The 23,716-nt window shown below is 43.7% G+C and overlaps 2 protein-coding genes across 3 annotated transcripts in view; one reads left to right on the forward strand and one right to left on the reverse strand.

The window, feature by feature from the left end:
• The first annotated feature begins 7 nt into the window (after nt 1-7).
• Nucleotides 8-5,745, forward strand: LOC112264097 (anaphase-promoting complex subunit 7). Its single transcript, XM_042331652.1, has 11 exons — nt 8-229; nt 601-787; nt 2,371-2,490; nt 2,638-2,749; nt 2,862-3,015; nt 3,139-3,281; nt 3,437-3,554; nt 3,756-3,952; nt 4,241-4,465; nt 4,581-4,731; nt 4,874-5,745. Exons 1-11 carry the CDS (start codon nt 129-131, stop codon nt 5,061-5,063), a joined length of 1,698 nt encoding a protein of 565 aa, XP_042187586.1. The 5' UTR covers nt 8-128; the 3' UTR covers nt 5,064-5,745.
• Nucleotides 5,746-5,884: 139 nt separating this feature from the next.
• LOC112263049 (sarcoplasmic/endoplasmic reticulum calcium ATPase 2) overlaps nt 5,885-23,716 on the reverse strand; it is a 45,946-nt gene continuing 28,114 nt past the window's right edge. Inside the window, exons 6-21 of one of the 2 annotated variants that reach the window (XM_024439020.2) lie at nt 21,406-21,486; nt 14,916-15,001; nt 14,144-14,608; nt 12,030-12,118; nt 11,793-11,895; nt 11,569-11,700; nt 11,353-11,472; nt 11,021-11,239; nt 10,529-10,864; nt 10,174-10,394; nt 9,882-10,084; nt 9,599-9,684; nt 9,370-9,503; nt 9,090-9,207; nt 8,691-8,994; nt 5,885-6,592 (exon numbers count right to left, since the gene is read on the reverse strand). In XM_024439020.2, the coding sequence (XP_024294788.1) occupies nt 8,722-8,994; nt 9,090-9,207; nt 9,370-9,503; nt 9,599-9,684; nt 9,882-10,084; nt 10,174-10,394; nt 10,529-10,864; nt 11,021-11,239; nt 11,353-11,472; nt 11,569-11,700; nt 11,793-11,895; nt 12,030-12,118; nt 14,144-14,608; nt 14,916-15,001; nt 21,406-21,486 (2,666 nt within the window). In that variant the 3' untranslated portion in view covers nt 5,885-6,592; nt 8,691-8,721. The remainder of the gene's footprint in view (nt 6,593-8,690; nt 8,995-9,089; nt 9,208-9,369; nt 9,504-9,598; nt 9,685-9,881; nt 10,085-10,173; nt 10,395-10,528; nt 10,865-11,020; nt 11,240-11,352; nt 11,473-11,568; nt 11,701-11,792; nt 11,896-12,029; nt 12,119-14,143; nt 14,609-14,915; nt 15,002-21,405; nt 21,487-23,716) is intronic. The other variant, XM_024439022.2, reaches the window with a different exon arrangement.

The raw sequence follows: 23,716 nt of genomic DNA on the forward strand, positions 1-23,716 counted from the left end.
ACTTGCCAACTTCCGGCGCTATATTTAATACATCGCAGTTTGTGATGAAAGCTAGTAAGTAACTGACTAACTGCAATCGTATAACTTTAAATTTTTTATCTCAAAGACACCCATCAAAATACATCGAAATGAACGTCATAGATCATGTACGGGATATGGCCGCTGCGGGGCTACACTCAAATGTTCGGATAATGAGTAGTTTACTGCTGACAATGAGCAATAACAATCCGTAAGTATTAGCTTGTTGGCTAACTAGCTAACGTTATTACTGAACATCCACATTGTATCTAACTAACTAGCTATTCATTCCGTTCGATCAGCTTTGAAAGCATAATTCTGTACAATTGGTAAAAACATGTGTCCTAATGAATGCATGTTGATCGTCACGAGACAAGTTGAAGTTGACAAGCAATCACTTGTAGCAAGCTAGCTAACGTTAACTAGATCGCTTAAGATGGGTGTAAATGTAGTTAGTAAATATAATAAGATGGATTAATTCTGGCGTTGTGAATGTTGTATGTTGATTGCTATTGATCTTGACCACAAGTTATTGTCAGGCTAATACTGTGCCATTGATGCGCGTGCCACATTTTCTTGCAGAGAGCTGTTCTCACCATCCCAGAAGTACCAGTTGCTGGTTTACCATGCAGATGCCATCTTCCATGACAAGGAGTACCGTAATGCTGCCTGCAAGTACAACATGGCACTGCAGCAGAAGAAAGTGCTCAGCAAAACGTCCAAAGTTCGCCCATCTACCGGGGGAACGGCATCCTCCATACAGTCACAGGTGTGCAAGGCTCCCAACTGTCAATTACAACACATATCTATGCATTCATGTCATTAATTTAAAAGAATGCACATTTGACTGACCTGCTCTACAGACAGTATACAGTGCATTCAGGAAGTATTCAGACCATTCACTTTTTCCACATTTTGTTGTTAGCCTTATTCTAAAATTGATGAAATTGTCGTTGTCCCCCCCAGTTACACACAATACCCCATAGTGAAGCAAAAACACGGTTTGAAAAATGGTTTGCAAATGTATTAAATAAAAACTGAAATTACATTTACATAAGTATTCAGACCATTTACTCAGTACTTTGTTGAAGCACCTTTGGCAGCGATTACAGCCTCTAGTCTTCTTGGTTATGACGCTACAAGCTTGGCACACCTGTCTTTAGGGAGGTTCTCCCATTCTTCTCTGCAGATCCTCTCCGGTCTCTCCAGAGATGTTCGATCGGGTTCAAGTCGGCGCTGGCTTAGGTTTGTTGTCCTTTTGGAAGGTGAACCTTCGCTCCAGTCTGAGGTCCTGAGCGCTCTGGAGCAGGTCTTCATCAAGGATCTCTGTACTTTGCTCCGTTCATCTTTCCCTCGATCCTGACAAGTTTCCCAGTACCTGCTGCTGAAAAACATCACCACAGCATGATGCTGCCACCCCCATGCTTCACCGTAGGGATGGTATTGGCCAGGTGATGAGTGGTGGCTGGTTTCCTCCAGATGTGACGCTTAGCATTGAGGCCAATTAGTTAAATATTGGTTTCATCAGACCAGAGAATCTTGTTTCTCATGGTTTAAGTCCTAGGTACCTTTTGGCAACTCCAAGGGGACTGTCGTGCCTCTTACTGAGGAGTGGCTTCCGTCTGGCCACTCTACCATAAAAGCCTGATTGGTGGAGTGCTGCAGAGATGGTTGTCCTTCTGGAAGGTTTTCCCATTACCACAGAGGAGCTCTGTCAGAGTGACCATCAGGTTCTTGGTTACCTCCCTGACCAAGGCCCTTCTCCCCCGATTGCTCAGTTTAGCCAGGCTGCTAGGTCTAGGAAGAGTCTTAGTGGTTCTAAACTTCTTCCATTTAAGAATAATGGTCGCCACTGTGTTCTTGGGTACCTTCACTGCTGCAGAAATGTTTTGTTATGCTTCCCTAGATCTGTGCCTCGACACAATCCCGTCTCGAGCTCTATGCATAATTCCTTCGACCTCATGGCTTGGTTTTTGCTCTGACATGCACTGTCAACTGTGGGACCTTTTATAGACAGGTGTGCCTTTCCAATCATGTCCAATAAATTGACTTTAGCACAGGTGGACTCCAATGAAGTTGAAGAAACATCTCAAAAATTTTATTTTTTATTTTTATAAATTTGCAAAAATGTCTAAACCTGTTTTCCTTTGTCATTATGGGGTATTGTGTGTCGATTGATGAGGAAAACAATTAATTTAATACATTTTAAATGAGGCAGTAACGTAACCAAATGTGGAATAAGTGAAGGGGTCTGAATTCTTTCCGAATGCACTGTACATAATTGTGCACAATGTGCTGGAAGGAATCACATTGCCTTCTGAATCGACCAATGACATGTTTCTTTTTCCCCAGAGTTTGCCCTCAGAGATTGAGGTGAAGTATAAGATTGCAGAGTGCTACACCATCCTGAAGCTGGATAAGGATGCCATTGCAGTGCTTGATGGGATTCCATCTAGACAGAGAACCCCAAAGGTAGGCAGCCAAGTTCGAGGTCTCCTCCTGAAAGCCCCCATCTTCTCTCAATGTCAGCTAAGCTTGCAGTGCCGTTTATGACTATTTCAATAAAGTAAAGTAGCCGAGATTCTTGCGAGGTATTGCATATTTGTTTATCCATTTCAGATCAACATGATGCTGGCAAATCTGTACAGGAAGGCTGGACAGGAACGCTCTGCTGTCACAAGCTACAAAGAGGTCCTGAGACAGTGTCCTCTGGCACTGGATGCCATCATTGGTATGGACTAGTGACTGGGATGTTTCTGTAGTGCATCACACAGACATTCCAACACCCCGTGTTATTGTGCCCTACGTTTTGAAGGGTTATTTTACCTCCTTGTCTGTTGTAGGTCTCTTGTCTCTGTCAGTGAAGGGAGCTGAGGTGGCATCCATGACAATGGATGTGATCCAGAGTATTCCCAACCTTGACTGGCTCTCTGCATGGATCAAAGCCTATGCCTTCATACATGCAGGGGACAATCACAGAGCAATCAACACCATCTGGTGAGCAGACCAGTGCCTCACCGCCATGGAGGCGTTATTCATTTCATGAATCATCATCTCTGGTATTGTTAAGCTCGGGCTCTCATTCTGGGTATTTGTCTGTTCCCTGATTCTCCTTTTCAGCTCTCTGGAGAAAAAGTCTTTACTGCGGGACAATGTGGACCTGCTGGTGAGTCTGGCAGATGTGTACTTCAGGGCTGGTGACACAAAGAACTCCATCCTGAAGTTTGAGCAGGCCCAGATGCTGGACCCTTATCTGATCAAAGGTACTGGACAGCTGGTATCAGAAAAACCCATCATATACATTAGTTTCTTAGGACTCACTAAGCCAGGCTAGCGATGCTTATCTAAGACATGAACTAATTATATATATTTATATTATTTGGACGAATTCAGTTATGTTGTCTATATTTGCTGTCAGGCATGGATGTATATGGCTACCTTATGGCACGTGAGGGGCACCTGGAGGATGTTGAGGTCCTTGGAGGAAGATTGTTCAACATCTCAGATCAGCATGCAGAGCCCTGGGTCATATCTGGGTAAGTGATCTTCAGTGACCAGAAATAAACGTATGATAAGATCCAAGTCATTGAAATACTAAATTGAGTGCAGTTTTTATTTTTATTAATCTATAATGTGTTTCTATTTTGTTATAACAGTTATTACAATTTTTAAAAGCCTGTTTTTCAGTCTACGTACACTAAATACATGTTCCTACCCATCTGATTTTGGTGGCTCAGATGTCACAGCTTCTACAGTAAGCGCTACTCCCGGGCCCTCTACCTGGGTGCCAAGGCCATCCAGCTGAACAGCAACAGTGTGCAGGCCCTCCTCCTGAAGGGGGCAGCACTGAGGAACATGGGCCGAGTGCAGGAGGCCATCATCCACTTTAGAGAGGCCATGCGCCTGGCGCCATGCCGTCTGGACTGCTACGAAGGCAAGGGGACCTATTTGTTATGATAATCATTCTAATGAAAATCTGTTAAACTTGGGAACAGCCCCCACATCAAACATCCAATGCAAGTTTGCTTGCAAATTGGTTTGTAGTTTTGTATGGCTCAGAGGGTAGAACATGGCCAAGGTTGTGGGTTCTATTCCTGGGGCCATCCATACTCAACATTTTTCACACATTACTCTAAGTCACTTTGGATAAAAGCGTCTGCTAAATGGCATATATTATTTGTTGCTACTAGTATTGAGGTAGTAATGAGACTTCTGTCCTCAGGTCTGATTGACTGTTACCTGGCATCCAATGGGATCCGAGAGGCGATGGGGATGGCCAATAACATCTATAAAACCCTGGGAGCGAATGCCCAGACTCTAACCATCCTGGCCACAGTCTGCCTGGAGGATCCTGTGACCCAGGAGAAGGCCAAAACCCTGCTGGACAAGGCGCTAGCTCAGAGGCCTGACTACACCAAGGCTGTGGTCAAAAAGGCAGAGCTGCTAAGTATGTGGCTTGGTATCTATTATTATCAGCTGTTGTGCTGTAGAGATTTACAACCATTGCATCTTCATAAGTGTAAGGGAAAATATTTTAGATATTGTTTGTTGTCCTATTTCAGGTCGGGAACAGAAATATGAGGAAGGGATTGCTCTTCTCCGGAATGCCTTAGCCAATCAGAGTGACTGTGTGCTGCACAGAATGCTGGGGGATTTCCTTGTAGCGGTCAATGATTATCAAGAGGCAATGGACCAATACAGCATAGCACTTAGGTAATGTTACACTCAAGTCTAGTGTTTTACACACCTCATGAAATGTTAAAGCACTGTCGCCCTTAGGCCTATTTTAAATGTTGCACTTTTGATCTTGAGAATGCCCATGTTTCTCTATCATCTGACACTGTTGGTGTCTCAGCCTGGACCCAAATGACCAGAAGTCTCTGGAAGGAATGCAGAAGATGGAGAAGGAGGAGAGCCCTGCTGATGCCACTGTGGAGTTGGATGGGGATGACATGGAGGGCAGTGGGGAGGATGGAGACCTGGAAGGCAGTGACAGTGAGGCAGCCCAGTGGGCAGACCAGGAGCAGTGGTTTGGCATGCAGTGACCCAGCAGGCCCACTGCAGCGATCCCAAGGGCACAGAGGGGGGCAGGGGGAATAAACCACACATGGGCATCATGGGCTACCTGATGTACTGCTCTAGTCACCCACTCAATATGGGTGTGTATAGCCTCATCCCAGGGTTATATAGAAGTCAGCATAGCAGCCCCTGATTTTTTTGGGATGGACGCATCATTTTACTCATGACTCCGATGGGCAGAGAATTCAGTAAGCTTAACTCCGCCTTTCCTAGTTTGCAATCGTCACTGATTAGTTGACATGTGAAAATGTTACTAACTTAAGTCCTCGAGTAAAGGAGGCGAGGTGAGGCGGCCATTTAGCATTGCTGGGTCATGGCTTTTGAGTTTGCCATTACTGTTTGCTTGTTTTCTCTCTGGTAAACAGGAAATCTTATGAAACCAGTGACGTAGTTAACTTGTTGCTTTACCCCTGTAACATTTGCACGTATTAACATGCTTCTCTTAAGAAAAATATTGGTGTGTAACTGGTGACACTTTCCCTTTCTCTCAATGTTTAACGTGTCAATCATGTGGTCATTTCATTTGACTCACATTCTTTGCAAAGTAATGTTACTAGTTTTCCAATGCAAATGTGTATAAGCATGTATTGTATATATGTTTTGAAGATATACATTAAAATCATGACAAGGTCTCATGACCTGACATTCCTTTATTACAAAGTTTGTGGTAATTTGCTTTAGTGACCAGTTGAGGAGCAACTTTAAAACATCCTTGTATTTAGGCTACAAGCAAGGTAGCTTCAAATGAAGACCTCTCCAACCTGGCATATAGACGATAAGCAACACATCATGTATAATCGCTTTATTTACCTGAAACCACAAATCATGTGATACATAATACAATCGTCAGCTCGGCGAACACGTGCCATTGAAGGGACTGACTGCTTTCGAGATAATGTATGTATCACCGCACCTCCGCCCTTCCCAGATACTGCAAACATATCGCACATCACAGTGCAAAGCAAATAGTCTGGTTATTTTACACATCCTATTAAAAAAAAGATTTCCTTAGGAAAAGATAGGCATTTCAGCTTATAACGTTTGTAAATGAATGTCTTTAATTTATCAATACTATACATTAACTATTACACATCTGATCAAATAATTTGCTGCTTCAGAGGACATGCATCATAGAATATTGTACATTAATATAAAACTACAACATTAAGTTTATTAAGATGGCATGAGAACTCTGTCTTGTCTAGTTTGAAGGCTCCCCATGCAGCAAGGATTGAGGGACTTGGGATTGGTTCATTTGATTCCAAAAACACTTCATACCCATTTATGCCCATTCTGTTAAATATTTACCATTTGATTATTAGTACTTTTTTTGTGATGGAATTGCTTATGAAATGTATCAATCATGTCTTCATATCTCTTTATTGACATGCAGGTCTTGGAAGATGTGGTGCTGCTCAAAAAACACATGCACAACACAAACAAAACCTTACAGTTCCTGCAAGGGATTTAGAGGGGCGGGTTTACACGGCACTAGCTGCAGAGAGGGAACAGAGAAAGACAGAGAGAGAAACCAATCAGAGGATGACAGAAATATGGCATAGGTCAAAGAAGCAAAAGGTGCAAACCAGAGGCATGGCTTCCTCACTAGGCATTTAAAAAGCCATTATTAAAAGGTAATCTACTGCTTCATTTTCTACATACAGTCATTATGTCTAGGGCCATGCCACGTGCAAGCAGGATGGGAATAAATGCAGTAAGCCATATTAAGTGAAACACTATGACCTGCGAGTCGCATGTCAGAGCTCAAAACTTGCTACCAGTAATGAAGCTTTACACATCAATCCCTTATTAAAAACAGACTTGATCCAGGTGGAACTAAGACAGACACAGGGTCTTAATCCTATAGTGTAGGTTTGGCTGGCACTTAGTGACAAAGGGATGTTGAAATGAAGGCGCCTCCAATTTTCCTCCATATTACAAGATCCTGCCGATTGCCTCTGCTGGCTGATAGATAGGACCAATTGGTAATATCACTCATGGAATGGTACCCTTAATATAATGTATCAAAGACCAAGAGCACAGACTCGACACTTATTCTTTCAACAAGGAGAAGAGTTACTGCTGTCAGACTCAGACAGCAAGGCTCGGTGTGTGACAGTGCCAGGATGAGAGGAGACATTAGTGGGCAGAAAGCATGCAGCCAGAGGGTACTCACTCTGTTGGGTTAACAGGCAGAAGGCATTGGAAGAAATAGCAGTTAGGTTTAAGAAAACTCAAGCGCTTACTGGCCTGGTATCGGCGAGGGCATGCTTTCCAGGAATACCTACCTACAGTGTGTCTAAAACACACTCAAGTAAACGAGTGTAAAGGTATGGAGCATCTGTAAAACTCCATGCACATAGATACTATTTTGTGTGATATGTACAGATATACAGACTCTTCTACCAGCCAGTCATCTTAGCCTTTTAGAGTTGGGCCTATATACTATGGCCAAAGCAGACTCCACTTAGTGACACACCCAAACAGGCAATCCAGACCACATAAAGGTCCCATCAAGCATCCATCTTGTGCTCAACTGATAAGATAAATCAGCCCCTTGGTGCATTTATATATGTTCAAGTACAGTATGTGCACAATATACATAATCTATATCATAATTATTGTAATAAAGAAACTACAGTGCCCGTAAATTAAAGCTAAACCTAAAAAAAAGTGAACCTTTCTGGGAATAACAATAGATTATGTTGTGTTCAAGTAAAGGTGTTTAACGACAGGCTTGTCTATATAAAATAATTGCTTTGAATCGAACTAAGGTAACATTTCGTCCTAACCCCACTCAAGGAACATAAAAAAAACACATTCAACTTTTTAAAAAGCTCTTAAAATAACATGAAAGGCAAATGAGGGCTTTCTATTTCTTTCTGCAAAAGCAAAATGGTGCATACCTCAACACTCAATATGACAATGTTTATGAAAAGCTTAGTGAGAAACACGGGTAGTTATCAATAGTCATATTATTAGCGTTGAGGTAGCTGTGCCTAGTGCAGAAAGGAAACATGGAGATCAAACGGTAAGGAAATGTCAGTTCCTCATGCCAGGGCAGAATACATGCATGTTTTTGTGCAGACTTCTGAGTCAGTGCAAATGATGGTCCTTACAGTTACGACACACCATACTTATCCACAAGGTCTTTAGAGGTCAAAGTTCACACTGAAAACAAGAGTCAAACGTCTAAGTCCTGTGCACGTCGCTTATGGGTCCCGACTGCCCCCCCCCCACCCGTTCCCAAAGCTACAAAAAGCTTCATCTTGATAAAATAGTGTTAATTCTCTGTAGACGTCTCATAAATAGATGATTTTTACGCCTGTTCAAAAAAGGGGGGCAAAAAAACCAAACACAACCAACAGCTTGATATTAAACGAAGACACATGGACAAGTGATTAACCTCAGGAAATAGTGAACGGTAAAAAAAAAACTGAATGGACAAAAATGTCCTGGAGACAAACCTAAGAGAGGGCTCACAGATAGCATCTGTCGTCCACACAGGTACAAATGTTGACTTGAGCGCCCACTGCAGTTGATGTAGTTGTTGTAGTTGGTGGGGGGTTAGATGTGTGTTAATCTCCACTCACACTGGTGCATTGAGAGGGTTGTGTGCTGGAGTCAGGACCAGAACAGGGCAGACACGTTAGTGTCGATGCTGTAGAGCCACAGCACCAGCGGGAGGGTGATGCCCACAAAGGACCAGGAGATGCCCTCCGTGCATGCAGAGGGGGACCAGCCTTTGCCGGATGACTTATACTCTGGCTGGTTACCGGGTTCCAGGTAGTTCCTGGCCACGAACTTAAGCAGCTCATCAAGCAGGATGACGGGCAGGGAGATCTTCAACACCACCAGCCACTGGGTCAGGTCCAGAGGGGTGATCTGAAAAATGACCTGGAGAGGTGGAGGAAGAGGCATGAAAAGAGTGAGAATGGGGCAGCTAGAGAATGACCTGGGTTGAGAGGTTGATAGGAGTAAAGCTGACTCACGGGCAGTGGCTCTACATAGAGGATGAGGAAGTGGAGGGACATGGAGAGGCAGATGGCCCCCAGCAGCCAGATGTTCTCCCAGGGAGGCATCCGCAGCAGGGACTGGTTCTCTGACAGGCTGGGGATAGAGAGGTTGAAGGTCACATTAAGATATTTTTTATGGTCCACATACAGTACTCTATATTCCATTCTTGTAATTAGAAAGTTGTAGCTGTCCTCCACTGAATGCTAATTATTCTTTGAGGATGAAAGAATGCTCTGCTGACTACAGGGGACCCACCTGTTAAGGGCATTGCACATCTCAATGGTGACAAGCACAGACAGGGCCATGGTCATGGGGTAGGGGGACTCAAACACATGACACTCCAGGTCGGCGAAGTCAGGGTTGTCAGGGGAACACTGCAGGAAGTGGCTCTGTGTGGGGAGGAGTCAGACAGACACGAGGGACTTAGGCAGGGAGGTACAACACCACACAGACAGTAACGCTGACCTCTAGGAGCTATTCTTACCAGCTGGTACAGGGAGATCATAGGGCCGTCCTCAGCGGCCACGAACCACCAGGTAGCAGCTCCCACTGTGGCAGCTCCCACATAGCCTGAGGACAGAGACGTAGAAAGAGTTGACTGACTGTGGGACAGACTGGTTCTCTGACTAGGGGTTGGGGGCAGAGGAGTGCACAATAACACTATACGGCAGGTTATGCCAGTAGTAGTAAGCTTGACCTTAAGATGGAGCTATTTGAGACAAAAAATGGAAATAAAGCACAGTCCTAACAGTCCTAAAATAACTCACATCCGATGGCCAGGTATCTGAAGAAGAGCCATCCGGAGATGAGGGGCTCCTTGGCGCTGCGGGGGGGCTTGTTCATGATGTCCAGGTCGGGGGGGTTGAAGCCCAGTGCAGTGGCAGGGAGACCGTCTGTCACCAGGTTGACCCACAGCAGCTGAACTGGGATCAGAGCCTCAGGGAAGCCCAGAGCAGCCGTCAGGAAGATACTGCCCGCACAGAGAAACATTGTTAACACCACTAGCACCACTACAAAGACCTCAGTGCCAGGAGGAGGTACGTCAAACAGCTGACTCACCAGACGACCTCTCCCACGTTGGAGGAGATGAGGTAGCGGATGAACTGCTTCATGTTGTTGTAGATGGCCCTGCCCTCCTCCACAGCCGCCACGATGGAAGAGAAGTTGTCATCGGCCAGGACCATCTCAGAGGCTGACTTGGCCACGGCAGTGCCAGACCCCATGGCAATGCCAATCTCTGCCTTCTTCAAGGCAGGGGCATCGTTCACTCCGTCACCAGTCTGTGTGGGAGAAAACAGAGATACTTAAGGATGGATAGGAGGCTACATGACAACAGCAATACAATATATATTACAAGCCTTACAGGTACAGTAAGGATAAGAATGGGGGATGTGGGCGGAGGGGTTCATTGTACCATGGCCGTGATCTCATCCATGCCCTGCAAGAACTCAACGATCTTGGACTTGTGGGAGGGCTCGACACGGGCGAAGCAGCGGGCGTTGGTCACGGCATCACGCTGTGCCTGGGGAGACAGGTCGTCAAACTCGCGGCCTGTGAATGCCATTTTGTCCACGTCGTCCTCCTCGCTCAGGATGCCGATACGGCGGCAGATGGCCACGGCAGTGCCCTTGTTGTCGCCGGTGATCATGATGACTCGGATGCCGGCCAGGCGGCACAACTTGATGGAGGCAGCCACCTCTGTCCTGGGAGGGTCCAGCATGCCAACGCAGCCCACAAAGGTCAAGCCAGACTGAGCAGAGAAACACACACACAAACACGATCAGGGCTGTCATCAGGGTTCCTACTCAACGTCCAACCGTTATACTAGATATGATAGTAATAGCATCCCGCAGTGTAAGTCAGATATAATCTACTTTATGCAACAGTGGTGATGAGTAACCCTCACCTCGTAACCAGCGAAACGGGCACAATCGACCAGCACCATATCCTCCTTCCTGGGTGGGGCGTCCCGGGTGGCCAGAGCCAGGCAGCGCAGGGTGTCACGCCCCGTTCCGTACTCTCGGATTGTAGACATTATCCTCTCCTTGATGCCTGGGGTCATGGCAACCTTGTTGGTACCCACCCTAACATGGGTACATCTGTCAATAACGCCCTCTGGGGCACCCTGTGGGGTAAGAACGAGTTTGAGGTTGAAACACTGATTCAAACACGGGCGACTCAAAAACACTTGGTTCAAAGTGAGTCAAGCACAGGAGTGTTGCTAAAAGCTGGTGATACCTTGACAAACATCTTTCCGAGGGAGGAGCGGGCCTTGTTAGCGGTGCAGTACACAGACATGGACTTCCTGTCTCTGGAGAACTCCAGGGTGAACTCCTTCTTCATCAGCTGCGTGATCACCTAATAGAAGACACGCAGACACACGACTCAGAAAACCTGCTCACAAACCAGCGGTGACGTTTCACACCATTCAACGGTTGCGGTTAGTGGGCTTACAGAGTTGCAGGCATTGGCCCTGTCGATCTTGGACAGGCCTTGGAGGTCGGTGTCAAACGCATTCATCTTTTCCACCAGGCAGGTGAGGGCCGTCTCTGTGGCCTCGCCAACCTTCTCATACACACCTTTGGCCTGATGACACAAACATAAACATTAGTCACTTCTACTCCACGTCCCATGATGAGCCATATGAAGGAGAAAGGCAGGCAGGCGAGCGCACGGACCTCATTATAGTCCAGAGAGGAGTCATTGCACAGAGCACAGATGGTGGCAATCTCCACTAGACCATCGTACGCAGAGGACTTCACTAGTCTGCCATCCTGGTACCTGGAGGGATACACAAAGGACAGCGCCGGACACAAGAGGAAACGTTGGAGGGAGTTTAACAATAAACGTAACTAGAAGTAAATCAATAATTGTAGCATGAATGGATTAGCATTAAGAGTGTATTTGGTCCTCACACTTCTCCCTCGGGGGCGTAAGTAGAGCCAGTGATGGTGAACTCGTTCAGAGAGCAGCTGTTCCCCTCGGCCTTGTCAAGGATGAACATCTGGAGAACCCGACACAGCACAGACAAGACAAGGTTAGGCCTAATCATCTCACACCAATGTATGGTTACAACATTACATTAGAGGCTGTTTCTTAACTGACACTGTAGATGGCAGCAGACCGACAACATAATAGCAGAGTGGACTGCAGCAAGTCAGCGCCACAGAGTCTGTGAGGGCTGTAGACCACCCTATACTGTGTGTGGTTGGCTCTTCTATCCTAGTGGGGGACCTAAAATCCCCAAAAGTAAAACAAGGAAAATTCTCCCTTGTGAGGGCATTTCCCACATCCCCATGAGGACAAAGGCTATGTTAAGTTTAGGGGTTAGGTTTAGGGTTACAATTAGGTTTAGAATTTGGGTTAGGGAAAATAGGATTTGGAATGAAAATTTTAGGTCCCCACGAGGATAGAAGAACATAACGTGTGTGTGTGTGTGTGTGTGTGTGTACACTCTCTGGGCTGCAGGGATTTAGATGCCCTCTCTGGCTGTGTGTGGGGGTTATGGTAGGAGTGTAGCAGTGAGCACTGGTTGTCTGGTTTAGTCAATACTACATAAGTAAAATAGTGGAGGCCGTCTGTCAGGGAGCCTGAATAAAGAGAAGAGAGTGCTGGAGCCCAGAGGGCTGGGCCTTTTCCCTCAGGAAGAACTGGACTGGTCCAAACCTAAGAGTAGGCACATGCACACAAACACTGTCAAAGCCAGTCAGCTGGGACACCACCACAGCAGTCTCAGTCAGAGATAAAAGGAAGGAAGTGTGATGGTAATCAGTCATGTCCTTTCCAGACGGAGGCCACACTTCAAAGAGCCTTGCTGGCGTCAGATGATTAGAAAAAAAATGACATTCTCTTTCGCTGGATACATTATGCTTCTGTTACTGCGAATTCAACAGAAACAATTTTGTGGAAGACTTCCACGCATCACTGACCGAGATGAAATGGGAGATGGTTGCTGGGCAGTTACCTGAAGAAGGCTTGGCTCACTTTCGGCTCCTAGCCTCTACCTCAAAGATCTTAAAGGGATACTGTGAGATTCTGGTATTTAAGCTCTTGATATCCTAGTAGCAATGCTACTGTACCTGTAGACATCCAGTCATTGCGCTAAAGCTAGTCAGCAGTAGTTTCGAGTCAATGCTAACTTCCTTCATCCTGCACACAAAGACATCAAAACGATGTCCATAAGTTCATCTCACTATAGGTAAGTAAATTAAAATGCCAGAATCTCGCAGTATCCCTTTAACCTACTGGATAGGGGAAAGCAATGTGGAGGAAGTTTGGCATATTACTGCCAAACTACTGGCATATTAACATGATGTGCTGCTTAAACAGATGTCCTCCTCACTTATGTAATGTAAACAATGAGATAAGCACCGTAGGACATGACTAGTAGTTACTAGTGCATTAAGGCAAAAATTGCATCATCCATTCTAATAATTTCAGTCTGCGTCAGAGGAGAAGGGAAATGACTAGAGAGGGAAAAACATTCAAATAAGACCATAGAGACCCATTGGAATGCTAGATCAAAATAGATGTATTCTGAGAAATAAATAGCCGCTGGCCGATAAAGAGTCACTCATCCAGAAAAGAAAATCATGTTTTAAAAGGAGTGCAGTCAGCGGTTCCGTACAAAGTTCTGTGCATATTCAACAAAAAGAGAATAAACATGCTCAATGAATAATTAAATGTCTCACTGCTCTGGGACAGAGAATGTAAGTGTGTTGGAGAGCCACTCAGAAAGAGGGAGGGAGGGAGGGGCTGGATGCTTTGCAGAGCTGTGACGCAAGGTCAGTTATGCAACAGCACCGCGGCTGATCAGTCACCCCACGGCTGAATGTAGATCACAGCCGCAGCACGTCGCTGCCTCACCACCTCTGTTACAAAGCTCACTCTTGATTCCCCACGACAAAGAGCCTTCTGCTTACACCATCTCAAACCCAATCACAGCAAGGTAATGCGACAGAGCCATTTCAGAGGCAGACCTCTGTTCAGTCAGTGTGTAAAGCAAGATAGAGAAAACAACCAGACTCACCCTGCAGACAGACATCTGATTGGTCGTGAGGGTGCCAGTCTTGTCGGAGCAGATGACAGAGGTGCAGCCCAGGGTCTCCACAGAGGGAAGGCTGCGGACGATGGCGTTCTTCTTGGCCATGCGGCGGGTGCCCAGGGCCAGGCAGGTGGTGATGACAGCGGGCAGACCCTCGGGGATGGCGGCCACAGCCAGGGCCACGGCGATCTTAAAGTAGTAGACGGCGCCGCGGATCCAGGAGCCTCCGTGTACGGGGTCATTGAAGTGGCCAATGTTGATCATCCACACAGCGATGCAGATCAGGGAGATTACCTTGGACAGCTGCTCCCCAAACTCATCCAGCTTCTGCTGCAGGGGGGTCTTCTCCTGCTCAGTGGCTGCCATCTCGTCACGGATCTTACCAATCTCAGTGTTCACGCCCGTAGCCACCACCACACCAATAGCCTTGCCAGATGAGATGTTGGTGCCCTGAAAACACACAGGTGGAACATTATGGCCACACAGTCCTGCACATGCTTGAGGAGAGCAGACTAAATGGAAACTCAAACTCTATATTCACAAACCAAAATAACATAGCAGGATCTGCATTTGTAAGTACATTTGATATTGATTGATACTGGAATAATTTGTGCCCAAATGTTAAAGATCCATGCATCAGGTCTTCAACTTGAAACAAATAACTGAAGGAGAAGCTCAAACTACTAGCTGATAGTGGAGAGTTCAATCATCATACAGCCACTAGAAGGAGCAGTAAGGCGTGAAGAGTGTTGCTTACAGAGAAGAGCATGTTCTTCTTGTCCTGGTTGACAGCTCGGGGGTCAGGCACTGGGTCGGTGTGCTTGATGACAGAGACGGACTCGCCTGGAATCAAAGCGGAGAGCAGTGCAGATCACATATCACACTGATATCCCTTTGTCGGTGTCCATCGCCTCAGGGAAAAACTACATCAACTTCAATCATAGACTCCCACGCCACAATCAATGTGTAACATTCCTCGCTCTGAATGCTTGTGCACATGATGCAGGGCAAAGCCTCTAATCATATGGATCAAGAGGAAATCAACCCTTGCTATTAACCCAGTTCAGAGGTTAACTCGGTTCGTTCATTCATTCATTCAGGCTCGACATTAACGCTGATTAGGGCTGACACTGACTTTAAAACCTTTTTTTACAAGGAGCAGGTCTGTGTCTAAGTTGAAAAATGTAGGCGCACACAAAGAAATTAAGGAGCACAAAATATATTTGAGGTTATAAAGCTAGAATCCTTGCATTTTTCTAGGCACACTGGTGCTCCAAATTAAAATTCCAGAAAGCACAAATTATTTAGGCAACTAAAATGGTCTCACTGTAGAGCCCTGTTGTCTTGTCCAGGACAAGTAAAAAATTATCACAATATCAAACGATTACTCTGATCAGAGGCCAACATTGGAAAAATCAAATCTATTTTTCATGCACATAAATTAAAAAAGCCTACAGCCTCATGTCCAAACAGATGTGGACATGAGGGAGGGGGCATAAAATGTAGCCAAACTTTAATGAAACTTTTAACTACATAAATATACGTTAAATACCAGTCATGTTTGACAAATATAATTTGTAATTTAGCAGACTCTGTTATCCAGAGCGACATAAGTGAGTGCATACATTCGCGTACTGGTCCCCAGTGTGAAACGAACCCACAACCCTGGAGTTGCAAGCGCCATGCTCTACCAACTGAGCCACATGGGACCAATAATGAAGGGTAATTAACATGAACATCTAAAGACTTGATTCTGTAGACATACTCAAAGCACAGCGCCTGTTGCGCACCGCACATCACCCACCTTGAATCTCATCGAAGGTGGTCAGCATTTTAAAACTAATTAACAAACGTAGTTGTTTAAAACCTGGATGTTTAATGTCATTTTATGAAGCATGTATTTTTTTCAAAGTAGCCTAGCCAAAATACGACCATTGAAATGTTGAGAGGATTATTTAAAAACCCCTAATGACATTGAAACCAGCATTTTTCTCATGTTCTATTGGTTTTCAAATCAACTTTCTTTCATTGTCCAGCAGCCAAAGGAATAATCCTATTCATATTAGCATCCATGCTACTTGATGATTCTTTAGAACTCCCGTCTTAATTTCTAAAAGATATTTTCATCGAGGTACGTTAGGAGAACAGGGTTTTCCGCTAATTGCATTTTGGAACACTCGCGCATAGCTTTCAGCCATGTGCGCATTGTTGAGTTTAAAATATGAAGAAATACAACTATCACATTTTAAGCTAAATCGGTCTGATCCGTTGAGTCAGCCACCATTGCCTTCTTAAATGTTTTAATGTGCAGCGGTTGTATGAATTTGGGATCTGTCATCCCATAACTGTCCGTTTGAACCGTATAGATTTTTTTTTATCGTCCCAGGGACGCGGGATGCCCTTAATTTCGAGCCCTGGAGGGAATTATTTTATTACGGCATAAAATATATTTGGTTGTAATTGTAATTTTGCAATATTTTATAGGCTACCAAGGGTGGCCAACCATCCTCCAGGAGAGCCTTAAAAAGGGGAGTATAGCGTACATGTTTGCCTGGTAAAAAAAAAAGAAGATAATTCTATTTTGTAAAGTGGAATCCTTGCATCATACAACGATGTGAAAATTGTGTTACAGACCGAGTGACTTATCTGTCCTACTTGTTCAATGTACAAGTGGCAAAAAAGTGAATGTCAAGCCCCTTGTCATGATATTAAATTAACAATGCATGTCTTTCATTTGGATAAGCTAAAGTAAAACATATGTTGTGCTGTGCTGAGCAGTTGGGCTGCCAGTGTACCGAGTGTAGAACAGCTTTGCAAACTGTCAGACCAGCAAAGAGACATTTACTTTAGAGATGCGAGTCATCTATCAAACAAAGTTTTGAATAACAAACTCTAAAGGAATAAACCTTTAGAGTTTGCCTATGTGGAATGAATGCAAATAAACCTGTGGCAGAGGACAATCAAGAGCAAGTCATACAGTATGCTTGCACGCTCAGAGTAGCTACTGCTATCAGTAAAGCCAGCTGTAGAACACCTGGAATGAGCATCTGTCAAAATCTGTTTTTACTAGAGAAGTACAGTATCCTAAGTTGGTTCAGTATAGGCAGGGTTGCCAGATCTAGATAACGTTTCCAGATGAAATGACCACTTAAAACCTGCCCAAAAAGCCTGAAAACTACCTTCAAAATGTTTTCACAGTAAGAGAGTAGTTGCCACATTTATACAATAAACCCTTTATCGAGCCAATTAAGGAATAGACGGAACATGTAATAACATTAGAAGCTGAATTCGGTTTTAATCAAAATAATAACTCTTGCAAGCTATGACATAACAAAGGAATTTGAATATGTCGCAAGAGAAAATAATTTGCCCTTAAACTCACCTGATCATTTCCATCAATGGATGTCGGTTTAACTAGTTTGACTGCTATGATTAAGCAACAAGGCATGAGGGCAGTATTGTATATGGCCAATATACCACGGCTAACGGCTGTTCTTATTAATAACCTCTTGAAACTAAGGGGCACTATTTTTATTTTTGGAAAAATAACGTTCCCAAAGTAAACTGCCTATTTCTCAGGACCAGATGCTAGAATATGCATATACTTGACAGTTTAGGATAGAAAACACTCCAAAGTTTCAAAAACTGTAAAAAATATTGTCTGTGAGTATAACATAACTGATATTGCAGGCGAAAGCCTAAGAAAAATCCAATCAGGAAGTGACTCATGTTTTGAAACTGTTGTATTCCTATGCACCCCTATTGGCCATTGAAAGGGACATCAACCAGATTCCTTTTTCTACGTATTCCCGAAGGTGTCTACAGCATTTTGACGTAGTTTCACGCCTTTATGTTGAAGAATGAGCGTAAACGACTACATTGCGTATGTGGCCAGCTGAGGGCTCTCAGAGTGATTCTTGCGTAAAAGACAGAGGTAGTCATTTTTCCTCTCGCTCCTACTGAAAAGCCAATTGTCCCGGTTGATATATTATCGAATAGATATATAAAAAGCACATTGAGGATTGATTATAAAAAACGTTTGCCATGTTTCTGTCGATATTATGGATATCATTTGGAATTTTGTTCTGCGTTGTCGTGACCTCTATTTCCGGTGGATTTCTCAACATAACGTGACCAAAAAAAACTGAGGTATTTTGGGTATAAAAATAATCTTTATTGGAACAAAAGGAACATTTGCTGTCTAACTGGGAGTCTCGTGAGTGAAAACATCCGAAGCTCAAAAGGTAAATGGTTCATTTGATTGCTTTTCTGATTTGTGACCAAGCTTCCTGCTGCTAGCTGGACATAATGCTATGCTAGGCTATCGATAAACTTACACAAATGCTTGTCTTGCTTTGGCTGTAAAGCATAATTAAAAAATCTGAGATGACAGGGTGATTAACAAAAGGCTAAGCTGTGCTTCACTATATTTCACTTGTGATTTCATGAAAATGAAAGTAATATTTTTTTGACCGTTGCGCTATGCTAATTAGTGTAGTTGATGACAATTCTCCCGGATCCGGGATGGGTAGTTCCAAGATTTTTTTATTTATCCGTTATTTTACCAGGTAAGTTGACTGAGAACACATTCTCATTTGCAGCAACGACCTGGGGAATAGTCACAGGGGAGAGGAGGGGGATGAATGAGCTTGTTGTAAACTGGGGATTATTAGGTGACCGTGATGGTTTGATGGCCAGATTGGGAATTTAGCCAGGACACCGGGGTTAACACCCCTACTCTTACGACAAGTGCCATGGGATCTTTGATGACCGCAGAGATTAAGGTGTGCCTGGATACAGCAGTTAGCCGTGGTATATTGGCCATAAACCACACATCCATGGGGTGCCTTATTGCTATTATAAACTGGTTACCAACGTAATTAGAGCAGTAAAAATAAAAATGTTGTCATACCCGTGGTATATGGTCTGATATACCACAGCTTTCAGCCAATCAGCATTCAGGGCTCAAACCAAGTTTAAAATGGTAAATAAATCACTTGCGTGGATGTGCATAACTATAGATAAATAAGACAGGAGAGTTTAAGTGATGAAATTTGGACAGAGGGTCTCAAAATCTCTGAGTAAGAAAGACATGGACGAAAAAGAAAAAAAAACGAATGTTAGGCTATTTTCTGGCAATTGTGCCGTCATTATGTGCCAGATGTTAAGACTACAAACCGTTATAAATGGCCTATTTGTGAGATTGACTTGCTCCCAGCTGTGCCCTGGATACCATATGTGAATTGATTGCCCCCCATCTATCTTCAGATTTCGTTCTGCTAGGTGACTAAACTGGGATATGCTTAACACCCCGGACGTCCTACAATCTAAGCTAGATGCCCTCAATCTCACAAATGATCAAGGAACCCACCAGGTACAACTCTAAATCCGTAAACATTGGCACCCTCATAGATATTATCCTGACCAACTTGCCCTCCAAATACACCTCAGCGATCACTGCCTCATTGCCTGCATCCGTTATGGGTCCGCGGTCAAACGACCTGTCAAACTCTCCCGAAAACACTTCTGCGGACAGGCCTTTCTAATCGACCTGGCCCGGGTATCCTGGAAGGATATTGACCGTCAGTAGAGGATGCCTGGTTGTTCTTTAAAAGTAATTTCCTCACCATCTTAAATAAGCATGTGCCTTTCAAAAAATGTAGAACTAAGAACAGATATAGACCTTGGTTCACTCCAGACATGACTGTTCTCGACCAGCACAAAAACATCCTGTGGCGTACTGCACTAGCATCGAATAGGCTATAGAAGGGCTATATAAATACATTTGATTTGATTCTATTGTTATTGACTGTACTGTGCCTTGTGTTGTTGTTTTTGTCGCACTGCTTTGCTTTATCTTGGCCAGGTCGCAGTTGTAAATGAGAACATGTTCTCAACTGGCCTACCTGGTTAAATAAAGGTTAAATAAAAATAAATAAAAGGCATAGGCTACAGACTTAAATCTGGGTTTATGATTAATTCAACTTTGCCATGGTTTGGTTGAATAAATACAGGTAGCCTATAGCCCCTGATAGGCCTACATATAATTTCAGATAGTCTACAGTAGTCTACAGTAGCCTAGGCAAGAAGTAAACTGAACGACTTAGCAGCTTGCTTAGTTCAAATTAACAGACTCATTTATTAAACAAGAATAAGCGAGTCGATTTCAAGATAAGTGTTTCCCAATAGCCTGCTGGAATAGGCTACTGAGGATGGGGGTCATAATTTCAATCACTGAATTAAATAACATGTATATGATCTGAATATGCTTGTCAACAACAGCTAGTGTTTATTTGTTTGGCCTAATCTGACCACGGTTACCATCAATCTAATGCATTCTAACAACTGATCTGCAATTGCAATAGAGCTTTGATAACTTCCAATTGAATTAACTAAACTCAGCCCTTAATAATCGCACAGTAACAAAAAGGCTACAACAAACTGAAGTGATTGGCTATTTAATAAATCAGTTTGCCATCTCAAGGCAGACTACACAAGTGGCACAAATTGATTTGCAATGACTCCAGTGATTGTCATTTCAACATATTTTCTGTATCAAATGGTAGCCTTATAAATTAAGAGGTTAATTGATGGCCAGAGGTAAATGTATCATTTCCACATTTAATGTCAGTTTCATTAAAAAGAACCACGCAAGGGAGTTCCATAACTGAGAACTGAGCATGCGAAAAACACTTTGCTTGATACCGTTTTCTATAAGCAAAGTCCACATTATAATGGAGTTTAAACCACATCCGAGATAATTTATGTAATACGCTCTAGTGCGCCCAAAGTCATTATCCAGTGCTTTGTCTCCATTATGTATTGATGTGCATCAGCTCTAGCCTGTTAATATGTTTCATGGAAAAAGGGTTGGAGAAAAATAGGTGTTTCTATAATGATAATCTAAAAACAGTTGTCACAACGTGACGCACATTCTGCTATGGCTCCTCTCATTCATGTGACTCAGCCAATAGTGGACTACGCTGCGGTGCTCCTCCCCCCTCACTCACTCAGCAACAGCCTGCCTCGTTGCCAGCAGCAAGTCACAGTGAAATATATATCTATATTTTTTTAAAGAGAAATGCCTCGGCGGCCGAGGTGCAATTTAGAAATAACCCAAAAACCCGCAACCAACACATTTTCACCCGCAACATAATTTTCAAAGTAGCCCAATTCGGCAGGAAAACCGTGGACATGGCAACCCTGAGTATAGGATAAACAGTGCAGCAAACAGCCATGTGTCTTACCGGTCAGGATAGACTGGTCTACTCTCAGGGTTGTAGATTTGATGGAAGAGAGACGGATGTCTGCAGGAACCTTGTCTCCAACTAGGGAGGGAAAGAAGACAGACACACAGAGAGAATTAGAGAAACAGATTACAATGTCATAGACAGACAATGATGCATTGCAAATCAGCATAAAGTGGACACATGATACCTCACATGACCTCCATAACATCTGCCTATGATGTCAACTCATTGTAGCACAAAACAGACACAATATAGTTACAGGTCTCTCAAGACAAACTGGTTATGCATGTGCAAAGCCATAAACAAGTTTAAGCCTATGCTGTAAGCAGAACATTATGAAGAAAACCACCCTATACAGAGAGCTTAGACTAATGGACCTTGAAGACTACCAAGCTGTCCACTGAAATATAGATGCAATTTATTCAGTATCACTGTTAACTGACAAGACTATAGCTCGTTTCAAGATTGGTTGCTGGGCCACACGAAGGCAGAGGAAGGGTACTGGGCTTCTATCGCTGTAGGGGAGAAAGGAGCACCAGAGCAGGAAGAGGAAATGGAGGACTGGTGAGCCTTAAAAGGCCGGTCCCTAAGAAATAACCCAATTTGGACCACATCTGAGTTGTGGTGACCCGATTCAGCAACCTATTAGCGCATAAATGCTGGGAGATGGGGAAAACACTCGTTTAAAGCACGGTTCTTCTTTCAGTTTCAACGTGCAGAGCAGTTCTACATAAAACATGTCCATTTGCTCTTACAGATATGGGCCCGGTTTCCCAAAACCATCTTAAGGCTAAGTAAGTAGTTACAACTTTTATAGGAGCATCGTTAAACCTCCGAGCTTTTTCCCAAAACCATCGTCACCAAAGCAGGACTTGAAAACGCTTGTTATTTACCGACTGCCTCAGACCACTCGTGGAACAGCTAAGTGAGTCGTTAGATGCGTTTTTCCCTACCGTGTCACTTTATACACAGAAGATCTCTGCTAAACATAGAATCAAGATGTTTATCCGTCTCTCTGCGACTGCCGATGACTTCGTTGTGAAGTTGACTGCAAATACAAAGTTCCCAATGTCTTTGCAATTGTTACAAACAAGCAAAGGGTAAAAAGGACACATCAAATTAAACACAGAATGACTGCATTAAATGATATACCGTGTAGGCTATAGGCCTATATATTTATGTTAAATTAATTGACTTCTAATTTGCAATTTGTACCCTACTGTCCAATTTTTTCCTCAATATATTTCATGATATACCCAATCTTGATTTAATGCATTATTATAGAGTAAGCGTTAGAATAAGCCGCCACAATATTTGCACCCATAGGTGATAAAATCTCTAGGAGCTGATCCGCCATCACTATTGTGGAACAATTATAATGCTAAAGTAAAATTTGAATGGAGGAAGCTGATCCGAGAGTAGCACTGGCTTTCTTTCGATCCCATCAGCAGACCTGCTCCAACGACGTACTAATTGATCATTCTCTCTGCGTGGTGTTCTGGGAAACGCATGTTAAATCGTCGGCCCTCGTAGATGCCAAAGTTATATTGCTATCGGGAAACCGGGCCCTGGAGCCTCCACATAGTATTACATTTATTCCACTAACCAGGCTAGCCTGTCAAAATGAATTCCCCTAATAAAAACACCTCCACACAAAGACCATCTCACAAAGGAGACAAACAGGAAGACGTGCATCTGTAGTCAACTTTAAACCATCCCAGGACGAACAAGGTGATGTCGTGCAGACAGAAAAGAAAATGGGAAGGCTAATAAATGGTTTGTTTTTTAATTATGCAAACATGATCCCCCTGTGCGCTTGAGGGGAGAGGAAAATAGAAAACTATACCGAACAAAAATATAAATGCAACATGTAAACTGTTGGTCCCATGTTTAATGAGCTGAAATACAAGATCCCAGAATATTCTCTCAAATGTTGTGCACAAATTTGTTTACGTCTCTGTTTGTGAACATTTCTCCTTTGTCAAAATAAATCATCCACCTGACAGGTATGGCATATCAAGATGCTGATTATAACAGCTTATCATTACACAGGTGCACCTTGCGCTGGGAACAATAAAAGGCCACTCTAAAATGTTAAGTTTCGTCACACAACACAATGCTACAGAAGTCTCAATTTGAGTGAGTGTACAGTTGGCATGCTGACTGGAGGAATGTCAACTTGAGCTGTTGCCAGAGAATTGAAAGTTCATTCCTCCTCTACCATAAGCCGCCTCCAATGTAATTTTAGAAAATTTGGCAGTACGTCCAACCGGCCTCAGAACCACAGACCACATGTAACCACACCAGC

This window comes from Oncorhynchus tshawytscha, linkage group LG12 (genome assembly GCF_018296145.1).
Source record: "Oncorhynchus tshawytscha isolate Ot180627B linkage group LG12, Otsh_v2.0, whole genome shotgun sequence".
Classification (NCBI taxonomy): domain Eukaryota; kingdom Metazoa; phylum Chordata; class Actinopteri; order Salmoniformes; family Salmonidae; genus Oncorhynchus; species Oncorhynchus tshawytscha.